The sequence below is a fragment of the Podarcis liolepis genome, assembly GCF_965112155.1.
Source record: "Podarcis liolepis genome assembly, chromosome: 10".
Taxonomy (NCBI): Eukaryota; Metazoa; Chordata; class Lepidosauria; order Squamata; family Lacertidae; genus Podarcis; species Podarcis liolepis.
Window position 1 is genome coordinate 6545415 of NC_139562.1, and position 18856 is coordinate 6564270.

Sequence of the window (18856 nt, forward strand, 5' to 3'; positions counted from 1 at the left end):
TCTCCTCCCGCTTTGCTGGAGATGCGCTGAGCAGAGTGGGAAAGAACATTTTTTTCCTTGTTCTCCTCCTCTAAAACTAGGTGCGTCTTATGGTCAGGTGCGTCTTATAGAGTGAAAAATACGGTACATATTATTTTTTTAAAAATTCAATTCATTCTCCCGCTTGGACTACTGCAATGCGCTCTACGTGGGGCTACCTTTGAAGGTGACCTGGAAACTGCAATTAATCCAGAATGCGGCAGCTAAACTGGTGACTGGGAGCGGCCGCCAGGACCGCATAACACCAGTCCTGAGAGAACAGCCTCGGTCCTGTATACCTGAAGGAGCGTCTGCAGCCCCATTGTTCAGCCCGGACACTGAGATCCAGCACCGAGGGCCTTCTGGCGGTTCCCTCATTGCGAGAAGTGAGGTTACAGGGAACCAGGCAGAGGGCCTTCTCGGTAGTGGCACCCGCCCTGTGGAACACCCTCCCTTCAGATGTGAAGGAAATAAGCAGCTATCCTATCTTTACAAGACATCTGAAGGCAGCCCTGTTTAGGGAAGTTTTTAATATTTAATGCTGTACTGTTTTTAACACTTGATTGGGAGCCGCCCAGAGTGGCTGGGGAAACCCAGCCAGATGGGCGGGGTATAAATAATAATAATAATAATAATAATAATAATAATAATAATTATTATTTATTTTATTATTACTATTACTATTACTATTACTATTACCATTATTATTATATATCATTTCCCATAATTCTTTTATTACTTTACAGTTCCACCACACGTGGCAAAAGGCGCCTTCTTTTTCTTTACATTTCCAGCAGATATTTGAACTAGTCCTATACATTTTTGCTAATTTACTCGGGGTTAAATACCAGCGATACATCATTTTAGCATCATTTTATTTTAATGTATAACATGCTGTGAATCTCAAATCCCCTTTCCATGTTTTTCCCTATGCTGACATCTGTATATTGTTACCTAGGTTTGTTTTTTCCATCCTCGCTTATGCTGTTAGGGACCTCTTTCGATTCATACACTCCTTCTCTCTGTGTCCTTGTAGGTTTCACTACAGCATTTTCTACTGCCTCTATCTCCTGGAGAATTCTAACAACGGCACCACATTCGTCGAGCCGGAATGGGGCAGCTCCGCATACGAAAGAGGCCCTCAGTGCAGGTACTTACTGTCTTCACGTCGAATAATAATAATAATAATAATTTATTATTTATACCCCGCCCATCTGGCTGGGCTTCCCCAGCCACTCTGGGCGGCTTCCAAAAGAATATTAAAATACTATAATACATCAAACATTAAAAGCTTCCCGAAACAGGGCTGCCTTCAGATGTATTCTAAAAGCCTGGTAGTTGTTGTTCTCTTTGACATCTGGTGGGAGGGTGTTCCACAGGGAAGGCGCCACTACCGAGAAGGCCCTCTGCCTGGTTCCCTGTACCTTGGCTTCTCGCAGTGAGGGAACTGCCAGAAGGCCCTCGGTGCTGGACCTCAGTGTCCGGGCAGAACGATGGGGGTGGAGACGCTCCTTCAGATATACTGGACCAAGGCCGTTTAGGGCTTTAAAGGTCAGCACCAACACTTTGAATTGTGCTCGGAAACATACTTGGGAGCCAATGTAGGTCTTTCAAGACCGGTGTTATATGGTCTCGGCGGCCACTCCCAGTCACCAGTCTAGCTGCCACGTTCTGGATTAGTTGTAGTTTCCGGGTCACCTTCAAAGGTAGCCCCACATAGAGTGCATTGCAGTAGTCCAAGCGGGAGATAACCAGAGCATGCACCACTCTGGCCAGACAGTCCACAGGCAGATAGTGTCTCAGCCTGCGTACCAGGTGGAGCTGGTAAACAGCTGCCCTGGATACAGATTTGACCTGTGCTTCCATGGACAGCTGTGAGTCCAAAATGACTCCCAGGCTGCACACCTGGTCCTTCAGGGGCACAGTTACCCCATTCAGGACCAGGGAATCCTCCACACCTGCCCGCCTCCTGTCCCCCAAAAACAGTACTTCTGTCTTGTCAGGATTCAGCCTCAATCCATTAGCCGCCATCCAACCTCCAACCGCCTCCAGGCACTCACACAGGCCCTTCACTGCCTTCACTGGTTCTGATTTGAAAGAGAGGTAGAGCTGGGTATCATCCGCATACTGAAAGCTGAAATGAACAGCGGCTATTGCCAGCTTGCCTTGCAAGCCCTCCTGAATCTTCCAACGTTTCAGGTTCATTGGATGAGTTCTGGTGTGATGAGAGAGGGAGGAAAATTTCCTGTATCAGCTTTCTCCCTCACGGGACTGGTTGGGGCTGCCACAGATTCGGAGAACGGGGGCTCATTTGATTGCCATGTTCTGTTGTTGTCGTTTAATCGTGTCCGACTCTTCGTGACCCCCTGGACTACAGCGTGCCAGGCACTCCTGTCTTCCACTGTGTCCCGCAGTTTGGTCAAACTCATGCTGGTAGCTTCGAGAACACTGTCTTACCATCTCGTCCTCTGTCGTCCCCTTCTCCTTGTGCCCTCCATCTTTCCCAACATCAGGGTCTTTTCCAGGGAGTCTTCTCTTCCCATGAGGTGGCCAAAGTCTTGGAGCCTCAGCTTCAGGATCTGTCCTTCCAGTGAGCACTCAGGACTGATTTCCTTCAGAATGGAGAGGTTTGATCTTCTTGCAGTCCATGGGACTCTCAAGAGTCTCCTCCAGCACCAGAATTCAAAAGCATCAATTCTTTGGCGATCAGCCTTCTTTATGGTCTAGCTCTCACTTCCATACATCACTACTGGGAAAACCATAGCTTAGTATATGGTCCTTTGTTGGCAAGGTGATGTCTCTGCTTTTTAAGATGCTGTCTAGGTTTGTGTTCCATGCCGTGAACACATGCCGTGTTCTAGCGTTTCATTAATCCATGTTGGTTTTGCTCCTTTTCTTCAGCAACCCTGATACACGACTCACTTGTGAACAGCAGAATATCTTAAATCACACAATTGCACCAAGGGAGGTTATGAAAATCATCGCTTTTGCAGGTAAGGTGGCTTAAGTCAACACAGAATCTTTCTTCTTTGGCGATCCCTTGTAGCCGAGTAAGATTCTCTTTCATGGGTACGGTCTTAACAGTGAGTCCGTAAGTGACTGTGGAGGCCAATTCTGGATCCACACATCTTTCCACAGTGGGGACATAGGTTTCTGGGTGGGATTTGATCACGGTGAGGGTTTGCCAAACGTAGCTTCCTCTTAGCACGTTTCTCCCTTGTGTCCTGAGTTCGAGTGTCTTCAAAGCCCATGACACCTTTGGCAAAGGCTGTTCTCCAACTGGAGCGCTTGCAGGCCAGTGTTTCCCAGTTGCCGGTGTTTATACTACTTTGTGGCCTTAAGCGTACAGGCCTTAAAATGGCCGCTTGGTGGCGCATGGCGCCTTTTGAACTCTCCCTACCCTTTGGTGATGGTTGTGCCATTTTCTGGTGACAATTCCTTGGTTTATTCAGGCCACGAATAAACTTACTTAGTATATGTAGACCAGATTTATATATCATCATCTTCATCATATTATTATTATGCTGCCCTTCATAACATGACCTCAGGGCAGTTCACAGAATAAAAATACAAGATAAAAGCACAAGTAAATAATTCAGACGAAAACCGCAAACCAACAGCCCCGCTTCCCACAGACACATTTAAAAGGCTGTAGAATATTAATAAGCCAAAGGCCTGGCTGCAGAGTAATGTTTATATATGTTATAGAATATACAGTGGTACCTCAGGTTACATACGCTTCAGGTTACATACGCTTCAGGTTACAGACTCCACTAACCCAGAAATATTACCTTGGGTTAAGAACTTTGCTTCAGGATGAGAACAGAAATTGCGCGGCAGCAGCAGGAAGCCCCATTAGCTAAAGTGGTGCTTCAGGTTAAGAACAGTTCCAGGTTAAGTACGGGCCTCCGGAACGAATTAAGTATTTAATCTGAGGTACCACTGTATATTTATTCTGTATTTTATAACGTATAGAACACTTTGAGTCTCCGTCAGGGAAAAAGTCAGGGTATAAATAAATACGCAATGAAAAGGATGATAATAATATATCTGAATTGACAGAGTACAGCCAGTTGTTGCTTCAATTTCCGTCACTGTAACTAACCAGAACATAGCTCTTTACAGTGGTGCCTCGCAAGACGAAATTAATTGGTTCCGCAAGTTTTTTCTTCTTGCGAGTTTTTCGTCTTGCGATGCACGGTTTCCCATAGGAATGCATTGAAAATCAATTAATGCGTTCCTAGGGAAACCGACTTCAGACCAGGTCCGGGGACAGTCTGTCCCCCGACCTCTTCTGAAGGCTGGGGGGGGGGGAACAAGGGCTTTTCTTCCCACCCCCAGCATTTTAAAAAACCCCGGGACAGCGGAGGGCTTCTCCGCTGTCCGGGGCGATCTTAAAATGCTGGCGGGCGGCATTTTAAAATCGCCCCGGGACAGCGGAGGACTTCTCCGCTGTCGGGGCGATTTAAAAGCCCCTGGGAAGGCAGGCAGGGGGGACAAAGACTTTTGCCCCCCGCCAGCCTTCAGAAGAGGTCCTGGACCTCTTCTGAAGGCTGGCGGGGGCGAAAGTCTTTGCTCCCCCCGCCTGCCTTCAAAAGCTGTCCGGCCCAGGCTTCCCAGACCTTTCCGCCAGCAGCGGCAGCGCTGCTGCTGCTGGCGGAGACTTGCCGGCATGCCGAAGCCTGCGCGCAGCGCGCCCAGGCTTTGCGGACCTCTCCGCCAGCAGCGGCAGCGCTGCCGCTGCTGGCGGAGACTTGCCGGCATACCGAAGCCTGCGCGCCGCGCGCCCAGGCTTTGCGGACCTCTCCGCCAGCAGCGGCAGCGCTGCCGCTGCTGGCGGAGACTTGCCAGCATGCAGAAGCCTGCGCGCAGCGCGCCCAGGCTTCGCGGATCTCCTGCCTTCAAAAGCCGTCCGGGATAGCGGGAAGCGCTTCCCTGCTATCCCGGACTGCTTTTAAAATGCTGGCGCTGGGGAGCAAAGCCTTTCGGCCCCCGCCAGCCTTCCTGGACCTCTTCTGAAGGCCGGAGGGGGGGGGAAAGGCTTTGCTCCCCACCGCTAGCATTTTAAAGAGGTCCCCGGAGATTTCCCTATGGGCTTTCGTCTTGCGAAGCAAGCCCATAGGGAAATTCGTTTTGCGAAGCGCCTCCAAAACGGAAAACCCTTTCGTCTAGCGGGTTTTCCGTCTTGCGAGGCGTTCGTCTTGCGGGGTACCACTGTATCTATATAAGTCTTGTTGGACTTCCCGCCCCCATCAACCCCAGTCCACGTGGCCAGCGGTCAGCCGTCCAGCAGGTTTTGGAACATCGTAGCTGCTCCAGCCACAATCTGCGCTACGGTGTTGGAACTATGGATTGAGTTTCCGTTTCCTCCTCAGGAACAGGGAAGACTTCCACCCTGATCAGGTACGCTGAGAAATGGTCCAAGCTCCGATTCCTGTACCTGGCGTTCAACAGGACCATTGCGGATCAGGCGGCGCAGAGGTTCCCCCCAAACGTGACGTGCAAGACGGTCCACTCCTTGGCCTTCAAGGAAGTCGGGAAAAAGTAAGTGGCAGCCTTCTCGTGGATGTGCCCTGGTTAAATGCAGGAACACAAGCAGCACCCTCAATGGCCCATCAGTGGCCAGAATCCTGTTCTTGCAGTCGCCGGCCAGATGCATGTGGGGAGGCAGCAGGCAGAGGGCCTTCTCGGTAGTGGCGCCCGCCCTGTGGAACTCCCTCCCACCAGATGTCAAAGAGAACAACAACTACCAGACTTTTGGAAGACATCTGAAAGCAGCCCTGTTTAGGGAAGCTTTTAACGTTCAATAAGTTATTGTATTTTAGTGTTCTATTGGAAGCTGCCCAGAGTGGCTGGGAAAACCCATCCAGATGGGCAGGGTATAAATAATAAATTATTATTATTATTATTATTATTATTATTATTATTATTATTATTATTATCTGAGCACAGAACCAACCCTCTCTCCTCCTGTGGTTCCTAGCGACTGGTCTTCAGAAGCGTTGCTGCCTCTGACAGTGGAGGGCAGAACTTCTTCTTTGGCAATCACTCGTAGCCGAGGAAGATTCTCTTCCGTAAACACGGTTTTAACAATGAGTCCGTAAATGACTGTGGAGGCCAATTCTGGATCCACACAGCTATCCTAGCTAGTAAGCTTTACAGCTGTCAGATGGCGTGGTGGTTGCTCGTGAGTAACCAGTCAGAGCTCAGACCTGTCTCTTACAGGTTTTTATTTCGGTGCAAAACTATTTACAGCGCAGCGACGTGGGTGGCGCTGTGGGTTAAATCACTGAGCCTAGGACTTGCCGACCAGAAGGTCAGCGGTTCAAATCCCCGCGATGGGGTGAGCTTCCATTGGTCAGTCCCTGCTCTTGCCAACCTAGCAGTTCAAAAGCACGTCAAAGTGCAAGTAGATAAATAGGTACCGCTCCAGCGGGAAGGTAAATGGCGTTTCTGTGCGCTGCTCTGGTTCGTCTGAAGCGGCTTAGTCATGCTGGCTGCCGGCTCCCTCGGCCAGTAAAGCGAGATGAGCGCCACAACCCCAGAATCGGCCACGACTGGACCTAATGGTCAAGGGTCCCTTTACCTTTACCACAAGTTCATGTCTGCCTCAGTCGCTAGCAGAATCCGGGAGTGGTTGTTTCTGTCGGACTTGCGTTCAACTGAGCTACTCCTCCGGTCGAGTCCTCTGACGTGATTAACGACCTGATGAGGCTCCAGGCCCATTCTCTAATTCTGCAGAGTATCCAGCCCGCATGGAAGGGTGAGAAAATATGAGCTACATCAGTGTTTCCCAACCGGTGTTCCGCGGCACACTAGTGTGCCGCGGGAAAAATTAAAAAATTCGAAAGATATCCAGAGAGGCGGCCTTCAGGCGAGTTTTAATTTTAATTTTCCTTCTCCCACTTAATGCCCCACGCTCGCCCGAGCAGCTTGCAGTCCTCGGTAACCACGGCGACCCGAGGGAGGGGAGGGAACAGGGATGTCGAGGGCGGCAGCGAGCCGCGATGACGTCAGTGGGCCGCGCCGCCTCACCCTGGCACGGTGTGAGAGCCCCGGCTAGTGGCGCGAGCTTCGGAATAAGTGGGATCCGCGTGCGCGAGACCGAGATCGCGGGTAAGGAGCTCAGCCCTGGGCAGGAGGAAGCGTGGCCGCACGTGCGGGCCACATCCCCACAGAGAGCGAGCCTCCCCCGGCCCACCACTCCGGGCAGGTCCACTCGCATGAGGGGGCGGCGATGGCGACGGCCGGCAGCTTGCCTGCAATGCCATCCCTCGAGCAGGCGAAGAGCCCGGAGGCTACCAGATGCGAGTCCTCTTTCCCACCCTGCTCGGGAGTCCAGAGCACTTGGTCGCATTCAGGATCTAGAGTGGGGAAGCGGGGCTTGTGTCTGGGCTGGACACATTGGGCTGCCTGTGCCGCTCGACCTGCGGGGAGAAATCAGGGTGGGAGTCACGACCGTGAGGCAGGGCTGCCAAGTGTGGCAGAAGAGGACACGGCCGTCGCACCTGTCCTTAGGTAGGAGCTTCTTCCGTGTCGACCTGCTGCCCTAAAGTCTTGGCTTTTTTCTTGGCTTTTTGGCGGTTGGCACAGAAGGAAGGCAAGGGGGAGGGGAAAAAATTGAAACTTACACTTTCGTGCGTCCCTCCCGGCGTGATGCTGCGCGCTGACGTCACGGGGCTGTAATGGTGGTGTGCCTCGAGATTTTTTTCATGAAACAAGTGTGCCTTTGCCCAAAAAAGGTTGGGAAACACTGAGCTACATTGCAAAGAGTTTTATTCCTAACTACGCAGACAGAAAAGAAATATACATGCTCTCTCTGTGAGAGCAGAGAGCAACTGAACAACAAAGGAACAGGAAACCGGTAACATCACATCCGTCTCCTGTCTTCCGTGAGACTTCCAATAGCCTGGAATCTCTGGAATGCAAAACAGTCTTGTGACTCCAAGAGCACAGTGGCAACACACAGAAATCTAACAGTTTCCGGGTCGTCCCCCAACAGAATACCTTAGTCACCCCCAGCCTTTTCCTTCCTTCCTTTGCATTTTACCACTCTGCGCAGGGTGGGCGAAGGAAGAGGCGTGCTTCCCTCCTGGCTGGCTTGACCAGGAGTGGTTCTGGGGCTCCCAGCAGCATCCCCTTATCCCTTTCCCTTTTCCCCACTGGAGGTGGGGCTTTCCCCACCACAGGAAGAGAAACTGCTCCGCAAGATTTTCAGAGGTTCCCTGTAACCCAACTGCCCCTCAGCTTCCCTTCCCTGTTCCGATGGCTGTCCCCTGACATCAGCCATTTGTCTAAACCCCTTCCAAGCCCGTACGATCCTGGAATCCTAGAATTCCAGCATTAGAAGGGACCCCTGGGGCATCTTGCCACACTCCCTGTGATGCAGCAATTAATTCAGCTAAATAATCTTACTTGGATTTTTAATTGCTACTCTTTCGAATGTGGCTGTTGGTATAGTGGAACCTCGGTTCTCGAACATCTCCGTTGACGAACGATTCGAAACCTGGACTCCGAAAACCCGGAAGTAATTGCTTCTGTTTTCGAACAGGCCTTGAAAGTCGAACGGCTTCTGCTGTGTGTTTTTCCATTTTTTTCTAACGGATTTTGCCGACCATTGATCCTCTGTTTCCGAACGTTTCGAAAGTCGAACGGTCTTCCAGAACGGATTGCAATTGAAAACCGAGGTTCCACTGTTGCTTTCCTAGATGAGTTGTGCAAGCCACTATTCTGAATGATGCTTTTTGTAGAGTTGGGTTGGGGGCACCAGGGGATTAGGGCTGGGCTATGTCAGGTTTTCAACATCACCATGTACCGCCAGCCGGACAGCGCAATCTCTGCGTTGCATCGCGATGTTGAAACCGAGGAGTGAGCTGTTTCGTCCTTGGTACGACGAGGTGGCAGCTTCCTCCTCCTGCTGGGGGAGGAGCGTTGGGATGTGTCTGGGGAGATGGGGGCAATTGGCAGGCCCCCAGCTGGCTCCAGCCCACTGGCTGGCAGCCAGATGAACTCCGGTTATCGGAACAGCATCAAAAACTGCAACAAGCCTCAGAGACCTTTAGAGACTGAGCACGCAAGCCATCAGAGATGATAATAATAATAATAATAATAATAATAATAATAATAATAATAATAAATGATATATATTTAAACCCCACCCATCTGGCTGGGCTTCCCCAGCCACACTGGGCAGTTCCAAAAAAATATTAAAATACCCTAATACATCAAAAATTAAAAGCTTCCCTAAACAGGGCTGCCTTCAGATGTCTTCTAAAAGTCTGGTAGTTGTTGCTCTCTTTGACATCTGGTGGGAGGGCATTCCACAGGGCGGGCGCCACTACCAAGAAGGCCCTCTGCCTGGTTCCCTGTAACTTGGCTTCTCGCAGTGAGGGAACCGCCAGAAGGCCCTCGGTGCTGGACCTCAGTGTCTGGGTAGAACGATGTGGGTGGAGACGTTCCTTCAGATAAGAACTCTTCGCAGCAGAAGTGGCAGACAGAGGCTGTGTAAAGCGTATTTACAAGCATTTTATTCATCATCAGGACAAAGGAAAAACATGTCTGCTTCCCTTCATGTCCATGCAAACAGCATAAGCAAAAGCTATATACAACGGAAGTTCCCAGCAGGCTGTGCTGGAAGTAAACAGACATGTGACATACAACAACCCACACATCTGTTTTAAGGTGGGACAGAACATCATAATCCTAACATGGAGGGCGTCCCCTTCACACTTCACGGTTCTAAAGTCTCTTCCTTCTCTCCCTCTCCCACCCGTTGCCCCGCTTCCAACCTGGTGCAGCTACATGAAGAAGCTCAACGCTGGCTCGCTCAGCTCCTATTGTGTCAGCTTCGTCCTCCGCAACCGCCAGGGCCAGTCGTTGTACACCAGAGCCAAGACAGTGATTGAGACCCTCTCGGCGTTCTTTGCCTCCGCCGACGAATCCATCTCTACGGAACACACGCCCCTCTGGTGCAAGAACAACCAGGGGCAGCTCGTTCTTGTCCAGGAAGCAGAAAAGCGAGTGAGTATTCGTCATCAGGAGAAGCTCGGCTCCTTTATCGCTCCGGGTTTGGGCAGGAAGGCGTTGCGGGCGGGCAGCAGGCTTGCCGGTGTCAAAAGCGTCGGAATGCCCTAGGGGCTGCTGTTGCCTCCTCACGCGTGAAACTCGCTGCCGCTGAAGGAATGGGTTTCCCAAACCCCAAAACTGACTGTGCAGGCAGTTTGAAACTGCACCAAAATCCCTATTTTTCCTTAGCTAAAATGCTTTAACTTAAGCTCTTGAGCCGAAATCCAGCTGTATAAACAAGTGCTCAGAGCCCTCTCCTTTATCAGTTTGTGACGGCAAGGATGGCCTTGACTGTACCAGTAGAACAGGGAAGACACGTCTGTGCCTTATCTTATATCCTGACCACAAAAGACGCACAGACCTAGTCTGGGAACAGCGCCAGAGGGTGTTCTTGGAGATGGTGACCTCTTGCTCCAAGATAAGAGTAGGAACAGGAAGATCCTTTTATGGTCAGAAGTACAGGAAGGAATATCCTTTTATGGTTAAGAGTGCCGGAGCAGGAACATCTGTGATGTCAACCTGCATGTACAAGCTGACGTTGCTGGATTCCTGGGGAAGGGGGGAGAGGGTGCCTGGAGGATATATATACTGCATGAAATTTCTCATTTCTTTCGACTTGCTGTGGACTGACCCCACAAGTGCCTTTCTGCTGTTCCGGAGAGCAGAAATAAAGAACTCTTTCTCTGAACCAGCCCTCGGTGTCATTTGACTTCCTTCCTCCTGTCCGGGAGCAACGCAGACCCAATCGGTGAACTCCAATAAGGCTACACCGCAAACGCCTTTCTCCGATTAAGGCATTCTTTGGCCCCTCGTTAGCGAGCGTCCTCCAGGCAGTTCTCGCAAAATTCAAAACAAGGAGATGTGCAACAGTCGAAGCTGAAACTGCAGAATTGCTCCATGCCCTGGTGGTCTCATGGTTTGACTGCTGTAATGCGCAATGCGTGGGGCCACTGTCGCACCTAGTTTAGAAGCTGCAGCAAAATGCAGCTGCAAGGGTGCTTTGCAGGACAGCCAGCTTTGCCCATGTTATCCCAGCGTTGAAAGATGCCACTTTGCTACAGAGCAAGGTTCTAGGTTCTGTGGCTGATATTTAAAACCCTAAACAACTTGGGGCCAGGATTCCTTGCAGACTGCTCTCCTGGTACTGACCAAGCCAGTGGTTTTTCTCTCCCTTTTCTTAATGACTGATTGGGTTTTGTAAGTTTACAAAGCTAAATATGAAAAAAAAGGTAAGGCATAATAACAAATAGAGAAGTCTCATAAAACAGGCAGGGACAGCCCTCAGCTTCGATGGCTTTAAAAAAGAACTGGACAAATTCATGAAGGAGAATTGGATAAATTTATGGGGTGGGTGGGAAAGGGGGTAATAATAATAATAATAATAATAATAATAATAATAATAATAATAATGTAAAGGTAAAGGGACCCCTGACCATTAGGTCCAGTCGTGGCCGACTCTGGGGTTGCAGCGCTCTTCTCGCTTTACTGGCCGAGGGAGCCGGCGTACAGCTTCTGGGTCATGTGGCCAGCATGACTCAGCCGCTTCTGGCGAACCAGAGCAGCGCACAGAAATGCCGTTTATCTTCCCGCTGGAGTGGTACCTATTTATCTACTTGCACTTTGACGTGCTTTTGAACTGCTAGGTTGGCAGGAGCAGGGACCGAGCAACGGGAGCTCACCCCGTTGCGGGCATTCGAACTGCCGATCTTCTGATCAGCAAGTCCTAGGCTCTGTGGTTTAACCCACAGCGCCACCTGCGTCCCTAATAACAACAATAATAGTAATAATAATAATTTATTATTTATACCCTGCCCATCTGGCTGGGTTTCCCCAGCCACTCTGGGCGGCTTCCAACAGAACACTAAAATACAATAACCTACTAAAATGCAATAAAATGCAGTGTTTCATGTAACATAACATTTATGGGGAAAAAATGAAAAGAATACAGTGGTACCTTGGTTGTCAAACGTAACCTGTTCCGGGAGTCCGTTTGACAACCGTAACTGTTTGAAAATCAAGGCGCGGCTTCTGATTGGCCGCAGGAGCTTCCTGCACCCAATCAGAAACTGCAGAAGCCGCGTCGGACGTTCGGATTCCGAAAAACGTTTGCAAACCGGAACACTCACTTCCGGGTTTGTGGCGTTCAGGAGCCGATTTGTTCGGGAGCCTAGCCATTTGACAGCCAAGGTACCACTGTATTCCTGCCATGTAAAGAATAACATTAACAATACTCAAATAATTACCGTATTTTTCGCTCTATAAGATGCACCAGACCACAAGACACACCTAGTTGTTGGAGGAGGAAAACAAGAAAAAAAAATATTATGAATCTCAGAAGCCAGAACAGCAAGAGGGATCGCTGTGCAGTGAAAGCAGCCATCCCTCTTGCTGTTCTGGCTTCAGTTATAGCTGCGCAGCCTACATTCGCTCCATAAGATGCAAAAACATTTCCCGTTACTTTTTAGGAGGGGAAAAGTGAGTCTTATAGAGCAAAAAATACGGTAAATAATAACATTAACAATACTCAAATAATTAAGCAATTTATTCTGACCCACTAATAAACAAAACCTAAAGTCTACAGATCAACCTTAGTCTACAGATCATTCACATCAAACCAACAACCCCCCCCCACACCTTTAACCTTCCCCCCACACCCAGAAGTCTAGTGTCAGGACCAGCTGTTACCATATATAATTTATATATAATTTATTACTTCTACCCCACCCATCTGGCTGGGTTTCCCCAGAATTGCAACTAGATAATGTGTCCGAAGTTCTTTCAGCTCTTGGGCCTGCCCTTGTGCTTCACTCTCACTTTGCAGCATGCTAGAAAAATCTTCAGGATAATAATAATAATTTTATTATTTGTAGCCAACCCAGCCACTCTGGGTGGCTCCCAATAGAACACTAAAAACAGAATAAAACTTCAAAGATTAAAAACCTCCGTAAACAGGGCTGCTTTCAGATATCTTCTAAAAGTCAGATACAGTGGTGCCTCGGGTTACATACGCTTCAGGTTACAGACTCCGCTAACCCAGAAATATTACCTCGGGTTAAGAAGTTTGCTTCAGGATGAGAACAGAAATCGTGCCACGGTGGCAGCGGAAGGCCCCATTAGCTAAAGTGGTGCTTCAGGTTAAGAACAGTTTCAGGTTAAGAACGGACCTCCAGAACGAATTAAGTACGTAACCAGATGTACCACTGTACTTGTTTATTTCCTTGACATCTGATGGGAGGGCGCCACCACCGAGAAGGCCCTTTGCCTGGTTCCCTGTAACCTCACTTCTCGCAGGGAGTGAACTGTCAGAAGGCCCTCGGTGCTGGACCTCAAGTGGACGATGGGAGTGGAGATGCTCCTTCAGGTCTACTGGACCAAGGCCATTTACAAGTCTGGGGTGGGTAGGTCAAGTGTCTTCTAGGGATGGTCCAGCGTCTCTCGTCTCCCTTCGCAGGGGTGGGCTGTGGGGAGCAAGTTCAACCTCCAGCATCTTCAGGTAGTTCTAAAAATGATCCCAGCCTGAAATTCTGGAGATCTGCTGCCAGCCAGAGCACGCAGTACTGAGCTGCATGGAGCAGTGGGTCTGAATCAGTTTGTAAGGCAGATTCCTCTGTTCCGTCTTCTTAGCCTGATCATTCCAGGCAATTCCCCCCCCCCCCCCCTTTGTGCCTTTGTAGATCATCGTCGACGAAGCAAACCAAATATGGGAAAATATGAAAAAGCTGGGGCCCGTCAGGGAGATGGCTTATAAGATGACTCATGATGGTAAGTGGGTGATCAGAGGTTGGGGAGAAAGGTCATGCTCCCTGCCTTGATTTGTGCCTGCAAATAATAATAATAATAATAATAATAATAATAATAATAATAATAATAAATTATACCCCACCCATCTGGCTGTGTTTCCCCAGCCACTCTGGGCAGCTCCCAGCAGAATATTAAAAACACGATAAAACATCAAATATTAAAAACTTTCCTGAACAGGGCTGCCTTCAGATGTCTTCAAAAAGTCAGTTGTTTTTCTCCTTGACTTCTGACGGGAGGGCGTTCCCCAGGGAGGGTGCCACTACCGAGAAGGCCCTCTGTCTGGTTCCCTGTAACTTGGCTTCTTGCAGTGAGGGAACCACCAGAAGGCCCTCGGAGCTGGACCTCAGCTTTTGGGTGCTTGTAGAAATCCCAAAGTGGTGTTGATGAGTCATGGTTTTGCTGCTATAGGTGCAGACACCTATAGGCTTTAAAAAAAACCCATGGATGGCATTATATTGCACTCCGAATTAATATTTTTTGATGAATGTTGTGTCCTCCTTTCTAGGCTACTTGAAACTATGGCAGCTCCAAAAGCCTTCTCTTTCTCACTACGATGCAATCTTCGTTGATGAGGCCCAAGACTGCACCCCCGGTGAGTAATATTTTGGGTTGCACTGAAAAGAGTTTGACTTTTTCCAAGCTCCGCTCTCATAAACAGGGTGAAGGTGTTCTCTTCCTTTAAAATCGACGTAGGCAGATTTGTCACATTTGGCTAAAAGGGCAGGAGGGATCTGTCGTTTTGCAGCAAAAGACTTTGCTTCCAGACTGTTTATTATTATTTTCATTTCTATACCGCTTTATATATTTTTTAAAAAAAATCTCAGAGCGGTTTACAGAATATAAAAACGTCAAAAAAAATCAATAAAACAATCTGAAGAAAGCCAGATATAGACTATACAGTGAAAACAACATAATTAACTAACAGAAAACTCAAATATTATCGCAAAGATTTCAAAACAAAACATTACAAAGGAGGTCAGCTACTGAATACATATTTAACAAAACAAACAAATCTTTTTTTTAATAAAATATTTATTGCAGATTTTAAACAGAAGAAAGATTAACAAGCATACATAGTGCCATCACCATACAGTCAAACAAAGAAAGAACAGAAAAGATTTAAAAAATAAAAAGAAAGAGAAAAAAAAACCATAAAAATCAATTTGTCCATAAATCATATTTCCATAAACTTTGGACTTCCTCACATCACCTTTTCCTACGTTCTCAGTCATATAAACAGCAATTTATTACCTTATTTCAAATCATATTAATAATTCTCGAATATTATGTCCCCAATTATCAATGTTTTTATCATATATTAAGCCAATTAACTTAAGCATAATATTACCTCAAATATCATCATTTTCTTAAACATTGCTTGCTCATATCTCTTATAGCTAAATTACTGATGCCATATTATTTTCTGTCATGCATTTTCCTAACACTCATACAGCTTATAATGTTTTTGTAAATAGTCTTTAAACTTCTTCCAGTCCTCTTCTGCCGCCTCTTCTCCCAGGTCTCGGATTCTGCCAGTCATCTCAGCCAACTCCATGTAGTCTATCAGTTGCGTATGCCATTCTTCCAGTGTGGGCAAATCTTGTGTCTTCCAATATTTTGCAATGAGTATTCTTGCTGCTGTTGTTGCATACATAAAAAAAGTTCGGTCTTTCTTTAACACCCTTTGACCAACAATACCCAAAAGGAAGGCCTCTGGTTTCTTAGAGAAGGTATACTTAAATACCTTTTTCATTTCATTATATATCATTTCCCAGAAAGCCTTAACCCTAGGGCAGGTCCACCAGAGGTGAAAGAATGTTCCTTCAGGTTATAAGGTTACAAACAAACAAATCTTAAACATTAAACAATAAGCATCGGAGACCCAGGGTGCATATTTCAATTTACTCATACAATTTGATAATCTTTATTGTCATTGTCCCATACAGAACAACGAAATTGAAAATCTACATCAGACATTCAGAAACCAACAAGCCTGCTATCCCAGCTATCCCAACCTGGTTAGCCCCCTAAAAACTCTGATACCCCATAATTAAATACAATATACTCCCACAGAGACTACCTTACACTGCGTTTAAAACCAAAATCGCATTTGGGTAGAAACTGTTTCTCAGGCGGCTAGTCCTAGTCTTTATAATCCTGTACCTTCTTCCAGAAGGCAGGAGCTGAAAGAGATCATTTCCGGGGTGCGCACTATCCTGCGCTATCTCTGCAGCTTTCTTATGACACCTGGAAGCGTAGATTTGATCCAAGGTGGGAAGAGTGCACCCAATTATTCTCTCTGCGGTCTTCACAACCCTGGACAGCATTGTTTTTCCCCTGACCGTGCAGCTCCCAAACCACACACACAGACCATAAGTTAATACACTCTCCACAGTACAATGGTAAAATGCCATCAACAGGTCCTTTGAGAGATTGTTTTTCTGGAGGATTCTTAGAAAATATAACCTCTGCTATGTTTCAGATGGGATGTGGATGGCGCTGTGGGTTAAACCACAGAGCTTAGGACTTGCCGATCAGAGGGTTGGCGGTTCTAATCCCTGTGACGGGGTGAGCTCCCGTTGCTCGGTCCCTGCTCCTGCCAACCTAGCAGTTCAAAAGCACATCAAGTGCAAGTAGATAAATAGGTACTGCTCCAGCGGGAAGGTAAACGGCGTTTCCATGTGCTGCTCTGGTTCGCCAGAAGCGGCTTAGTCATGCTGGCCACATGACCCGGAAACTATGCCAGCTCCCTTGGCCAATAAAGCGAGATGAGCGCCGCAACCCCAGAGTCGGCCACGACTGGATCTAACAGTCAGGGGTCCCTTTACCTTTACCTTTTTATGTTTCAGATATTAACGGCGGTTGACATTTAGAAAGATAGACTTGTGGAAGCGATGAGTTTTTAGGTGTGGTATTGAGAATGTTGCTGGGCGGCTTCCAACAAAAGAGTAAAAATACATTAAAACATCGATCATGAAAAACTTCCCTAAACAGGGCTGCCTTCAGATCATTGAAGGCAATTCTGCCCTGTGAAAAATTCACCATGACCTGCATAAACATATGTTTTTCAGTGTACGGTTGAGAAGTTTTGCTTCTCTTTCTGAATACGCCATTCCTTTCCCTGCAGCTATTATGGACATTGTCCTCTCCCAGTCATGTGGGGCCATCTTGGTAGGAGACCCGCACCAGCAAATCTATTCCTTCCGCGGTGCGGTCAATGCGCTGGCCGAAGTTTCTCACACCCACATGTTCTACCTCACAAAGGTGAGCCTCCGCAAATCTTCGCTTGGGCCCAGGTGCTTTATTCCGCATTCCCATTGGGGCAACCCACATTCCAGTGGCGGGCAGTTCCAGAGGCAAAACTGGGCAGGGCGGCAAATGCGAATTAGGGGACGCCTTATACGCAGGGACGCGGGTGGCGCTGTGGGTTAAACCACAGAGCCTAGGACTTGCTGATCAGAAGGTCGGCGGTTCGAATCGCCGCGATAGGGTGAGCTCCTGTTGTTCAGTCCCTGCTCCTGCCAACCTAGCAGTTCGAAAGCGCGTCAAAGTGCAAGTAGATAAATAGGTCCCGCTCTGGCGGGAAGGTTAACGGCGTTTCCATGCGCTTCTCTGGTTCGCCAGAAGTGGCTTAGTCCTGCTGGCCACATGACCCGGAAGCTGTACGCCGGCTCCCTCGGCCAGTAAAGCGAGATGAGCGCTGCAACCCCAGAGTCGGCCACGACTGGACCTAATGGTCAGGGGTCCCCTTTAACTTTACCTATAGGTGGGGACATTCCCCCCCTTTTCTTAAATCTGAGCCCCCCAAAGTAGGGCGTGTCTTATACATGGTGGCGTCTTATAGACGGAAAAATACAGTGGTGCCTCGCAAGACGAAATTAATCCGTTCCGCGAGTCTCTCCGTCTTGCGGTTTTTTCTTCTTGCGAAGCACGGCTATTAGCAGCTATTAACGGCTTAGCGGCTTTAAGAAAAAGGAAACAAACTTGCAAGAACTCACAAGACGTTTCGTCTTGTGAAGCAAGCCCATAGGGAAATTCGTCTTGCGGAACGACTCAAAAAACGGAAAACTCTTTCGTCTAGCGAGTTTTTCGTCTTGCGAGGCATTCGTCTTGCGGGGCACCACTGTACGCTACGACTACCTCCAGTAGTAAGGAGCTTGGAAGTCCAAAACCAGATAGGAGAACAGCGGCCCAGTTTCCTGAGCATCTTTTTCAGTCCCCCCTCTGCTTGCTTGCTTCTGCAGAGTTTTCGGTTTGGTTCCGAAATAGCTTACGTCGCCGCTACTCTCCTGGACGTCCTCAAGAAAGTTCGAAAGCAGACGTTGGTCGGAGGCAGCCAGGAAGGTGAGACATTCAGCTCAGCCATATTCCTTTTTTTATTTTTTTAAGGAAGCACCCGGGTGGATTTGATTTAAATCAAATTGATTTAAATCACTAGTCAGTAAGACTTGATTTAAATCATTTTTGTTTTTTGCAGAAAGACCTTCCTGCTGGTATAATCTTAATATTTACAATCAAGTGAAGGTTTCATTTTTGGAATAATAAATTTTCAGAGTAGTTTTTACAGTTATATCAGAAATTACTGATTTGGTTATACTATTAGAAATAGATAGATAATTATGAAGTTATTGTGAGGTTAAGTTAACAGTTTATATTTGGACAACTTTTCTGCTGTACTATATTGGAAGGAGAAAAATAATCATTTCCTTAACAATAATTAAAACAATTTATTTAACTAAAACAGTAACATTGTAGCATATGTATCCATGTTTGTTAATGGCTGTGGTTACATTTTTTTTTCCATTAAAAGAACAAACTTATACTGAGTTTCAGCACACATGAAAAACTTAAAACAAATCATTGTTTCCTGATAAATAGCCTTTGGACTATAATATAACAAATAGAAAACTATATTTAGAAAGATTTTTTTCCTCCAAAAGCATTTTATTTTAAAAATCCAATTTATTTTTTT

The 18856-nt window shown here is 47.5% G+C and overlaps 2 protein-coding genes across 3 annotated transcripts in view; one reads left to right on the forward strand and one right to left on the reverse strand.

Annotated features, from left to right (window-relative positions):
* Positions 1-18856, reverse strand: part of IL15RA (interleukin 15 receptor subunit alpha) — a 237522-nt gene that overhangs the window by 136887 nt on the left and 81779 nt on the right. The window lies entirely within an intron of this gene.
* The window catches only part of FBH1 (F-box DNA helicase 1), a 50340-nt gene that overhangs the window by 12745 nt on the left and 18739 nt on the right, over positions 1-18856 (forward strand). For both annotated transcript variants that reach the window (XM_083461047.1, XM_083461048.1), the window contains exons 7-14: positions 1055-1168; positions 2920-3011; positions 5394-5562; positions 9816-10038; positions 13758-13845; positions 14390-14476; positions 17012-17148; positions 18129-18228. In XM_083461047.1, coding sequence (XP_083317173.1) covers positions 1055-1168; positions 2920-3011; positions 5394-5562; positions 9816-10038; positions 13758-13845; positions 14390-14476; positions 17012-17148; positions 18129-18228 — 1010 coding nt within the window. The remainder of the gene's footprint in view (positions 1-1054; positions 1169-2919; positions 3012-5393; positions 5563-9815; positions 10039-13757; positions 13846-14389; positions 14477-17011; positions 17149-18128; positions 18229-18856) is intronic.